The 3,518-nt window shown below is 41.4% G+C and overlaps 1 protein-coding gene across 1 annotated transcript; it reads left to right on the top strand.

Annotated features, from left to right (window-relative positions):
- Positions 1 to 267: 267 nt before the first annotated feature.
- Positions 268 to 2,955, top strand: LOC309502564 (serine/threonine-protein kinase pim-2-like; the record flags this gene model as incomplete). The annotated part of the gene is made up of 8 exons (XM_082174967.1): positions 268 to 457; positions 577 to 644; positions 797 to 968; positions 1,359 to 1,597; positions 1,751 to 1,801; positions 1,892 to 2,273; positions 2,464 to 2,640; positions 2,870 to 2,955. Coding segments are annotated over 8 exons (1,365 nt in total), but the record flags the coding sequence as incomplete, so codon positions are not given.
- Between the last annotated feature and the right edge of the window lie 563 nt (positions 2,956 to 3,518).

Here is a 3,518-nt window from a genome sequence, read left to right as displayed (position 1 = left end):
TTTCAGAGAGGATACTTTTATTCTAGAAGGAGATCGGATTACATATCCGCCAACGTTACATCGTTCATATTATTTCATATTTCATTATTTCATATTACTTCATATTATTTCTGAGGACTCTTTCATTTGATTGTTCTTTTCTTGTTTTAGAGGGAGTTTGGAGTTTTATTTAATTAATTAATTAATTTTGGGGGGAGGGGTATTTCTGAGGAGCATTGTATTGTATTTTGTATTGTATTTGTATTGTTTTTTATTGCACTTTGAAGGATGCCAGGCCCACATGTTTCTGTGCCCACAGGTCCGGCTGACAGGGAGCAGAGCCCAGGTGATGGACGTCCGTCCACTTCCTCTCAACCCTCTCGCAGAGGTCCGGCACTGAAGAGACAGCTTGACCAGGTGCACGACTCCCATCAGAGCGCTGAAGATGAGATGCCAATGAGAAAGAGGACGAGGATGGGTAAGTCTGAGGGTCAAACAAATGACCATTGAATAATATCACTGGAGTGTCATTTATTACCATATTTGACCACACCATATTATATCAAAATATAATTTTTGAAGTTCTTCCTCCTGCAGATCAGCAGGTTCAAACCCCTCCAGCTCCAGGCCACCGCAGTCCAGCACTGTTCCGGAATTGGTTTGAGGTATTGGCCCTAATAAGCTACAAATAAATCTGAATATATATTAATATTTGGATGATTTTGACACCTTTTTGTGCATTTGTTTTAAATGTTTATTGTGATATGGAAATAAATCAGGGTCAAATCTCTTCTATGTGCTCTATGTATATCATCAGCCTATTAGCAGTGAGGAAAGTGCTAGTCAGGTGAGCCAGAATAGGTCTGTAGATCTGACCTCTCTTCTCTGGAGTTCTGGAGAGCATCTCTCTCTTCACTGGAGTGGCTTAGGTCAGGGTCAGATAGTGGAGGATCAGACCACTGCAACCGGTAGTGAGAGACACGCTGAGGGTAAATCCAATGACCAGTTGACAATGTGTAAATGCTCTGTTTATTAGTGCGCTCTGTAAAGTCTACATCATTTTCAGCTAGATATGAGTATCCATTAATGGAAACGTGTCATTCATGGGAACTTAATTAATTAAGGGAATTTTTCTGTTCCCATTGGATGAAGTGCCATTAATGACCATAATTATGTTACAAATTCACACCTATATCAAAATCCCAAAGTTTGATCAAAGTTATGATATTTTCCAGGACATGTCTTAAATATTTAAACAGAACTCTTTTTTTTTTAAGAATGCATGTAGTAACTGAAGAATCACCATAATATGACTATGCAGTGTTTAATATTTTTTGATTGCATTTAAACATGATATCCCTTGCTCTAAACCCCTCCAGCTCCAGTCCATCACAGTCCAGTCAGTCCAGCTCCAGGTCACAACAACAGCGTGGACGAGACAACCGAGGGTGAGTTTACGGCCATGACCTCAAACATTAAACTCACTGCTGTCCATGCAACTAAATTGAATCATCTTTTTGCAGACAACATCCTGAGCCGGTATGAGATGGGCAGAATGATTGGTGAGGGATCATACGGCTCTGTCTATGAAGGGAAACGCTTGGAGGATGGCCTTCAGGTATCGTCATTTTCTTACAATATTTAGTCAGCAAATTATTTTGTCTCACTACATCCATTTCAAGTCTTTTTGTGTATATTTTTCCACTACAGTATTTCCTGCATTTGACATGTTAGAAATGTAACAATGTTTTTTGGTTTTTTGGTTCATCAGGTGGCAGTGAAAATTGTCAAAAAGCCGCAGAACCTGGAATACATCAACATTGTAAGTAGCCTACACTCGCTATGTTGTTTTCAAATTAAAATATGTAAACATAATGACAACACCTTCATATAATAATGATCTTTCTTCCAGCCTGGACATCCCGCACCCTTCCCATTAGAGGTCGGCCTATTAATCCTGGCTAATGGGGGCCCCAAAGTGTCAGAGATCATTGAGTTGCTGGACTGGCAGGACCAGCCTGACCAATACATCATGGTCTTGGAGCGTCCCTCACCCTGTGAGGATCTGTGGCATTTTTCCCGAAGGCATCACGAAGACATCCTAGATGAGGACACAGCGCGGCGTATCATGGCACAGGCAACAACGGCGGCTCATATGTGCTGTCGGCGGGGAGTGTTTCACCGCGACGTTAAGCTGGAGAACCTGCTCATCAACACAGAAACGCTTGAGGTCAAGCTGATCGACTTCGGGTGCGGGGATCTCCTGCAGGAATCTGGCTATGAAAGATTCTCTGGTATGAATTATGAATCAAACCTGTAGTTTGGGACTTAAGTTCTAGTGACTAGTTCAATTGGTATCATATTAAACCATATCTCACATTTGAGGCAGCGTTTTTTTCAATGAAAAACACCAGATGTTTTTACCACATGCTATGGTATTTCATGCTATGGTTCTTACTCATCAGACAAATCTTTTTTCTGCAGGCACTCTATCCTACCGCCCACCTGAGCACTATACAGAGGGCAAGTACCACGGGAAACCAGCTACCGTGTGGTCTCTGGGAGTGCTCTTATTCCTGCTGGTGTGTGGACGCTTTCCAGGACCGAGAGACAAGCAAATGATTGAAGATGACATCTGGTCTGATCCTGGCTTGTCAAACGGTAAGATGGCGTTCATCACAACAAAGAAGACCAACTGTAATTTAAATCATACAAAACAAAGAAAGTACGAAAAAGTAACACCTGAGCCAAGTGGCTGTATAGAAGATAGATATTGGATAATACAAGCATTTTTTCTGATTTTCTGACCGTACTTTATAGAATAGTCGAATCTTAAAGCTTAATTAAAGTTTAAGGTAATAATCTGACTCGCTTCTATCGTTCTGCACAGATTGCTGCCTCCTGATGCGATCCCTCCTGAAGGAAAGCCCAAGTCAACGGATTTATCTGAGGAAAATCCTTCGACATGACTGGTTTAAGGTAATGAGCCTAAGATCAGCTGCAAATGATTTTGAAGATTATATTCACTTTTCATTTGAAAGATTTTAAAAATGTTTTCTTCTAATTGTAATCTATGACTGTAACCTTTTTTGTTTGTTTGTTTCAGGTCACAGGATAAGAGATGAAGAGCGACGTCAGAATTCCTCTCCTGTGATGGCGTGATAGAGCGGACGTGTAGAGGAGAGCTCCCGAGCAAAAACTGTTTTATTTATAAATCTACGCCTACAAAGTGACTATAACCTTTCACCGACGGTTTTCCTTTACTGAACTATCGTTTGGGATGTCAGACAAGAACAGAAAGGACAAGGTTTCGAACTAAAGTATTGAAGAGGGACGTACAACACGTGCCATGGCGGCTGAGCAACTAACGCTAGCCATGTTGGTGGCTGAACTTGAAAAGAACCGAAATAACATCACGGAAGGGCTGACAAAACTAAAGACGTCACTCTCGCCGATTCAAAATACACTGGAAGCTGTTAAACAACAAGTCGAGTTGTACGAAGTTCGCTTCAACGAGGCGGAGGACTTGCTTACAGACC

This window comes from Leuciscus leuciscus, assembly GCF_965113295.1.
Source record: "Leuciscus leuciscus genome assembly, chromosome: 7".
In the NCBI taxonomy this organism is placed as follows: Eukaryota; Metazoa; Chordata; class Actinopteri; order Cypriniformes; family Leuciscidae; genus Leuciscus; species Leuciscus leuciscus.
This window is presented reverse-complemented; position numbering and strand designations above follow the sequence as displayed.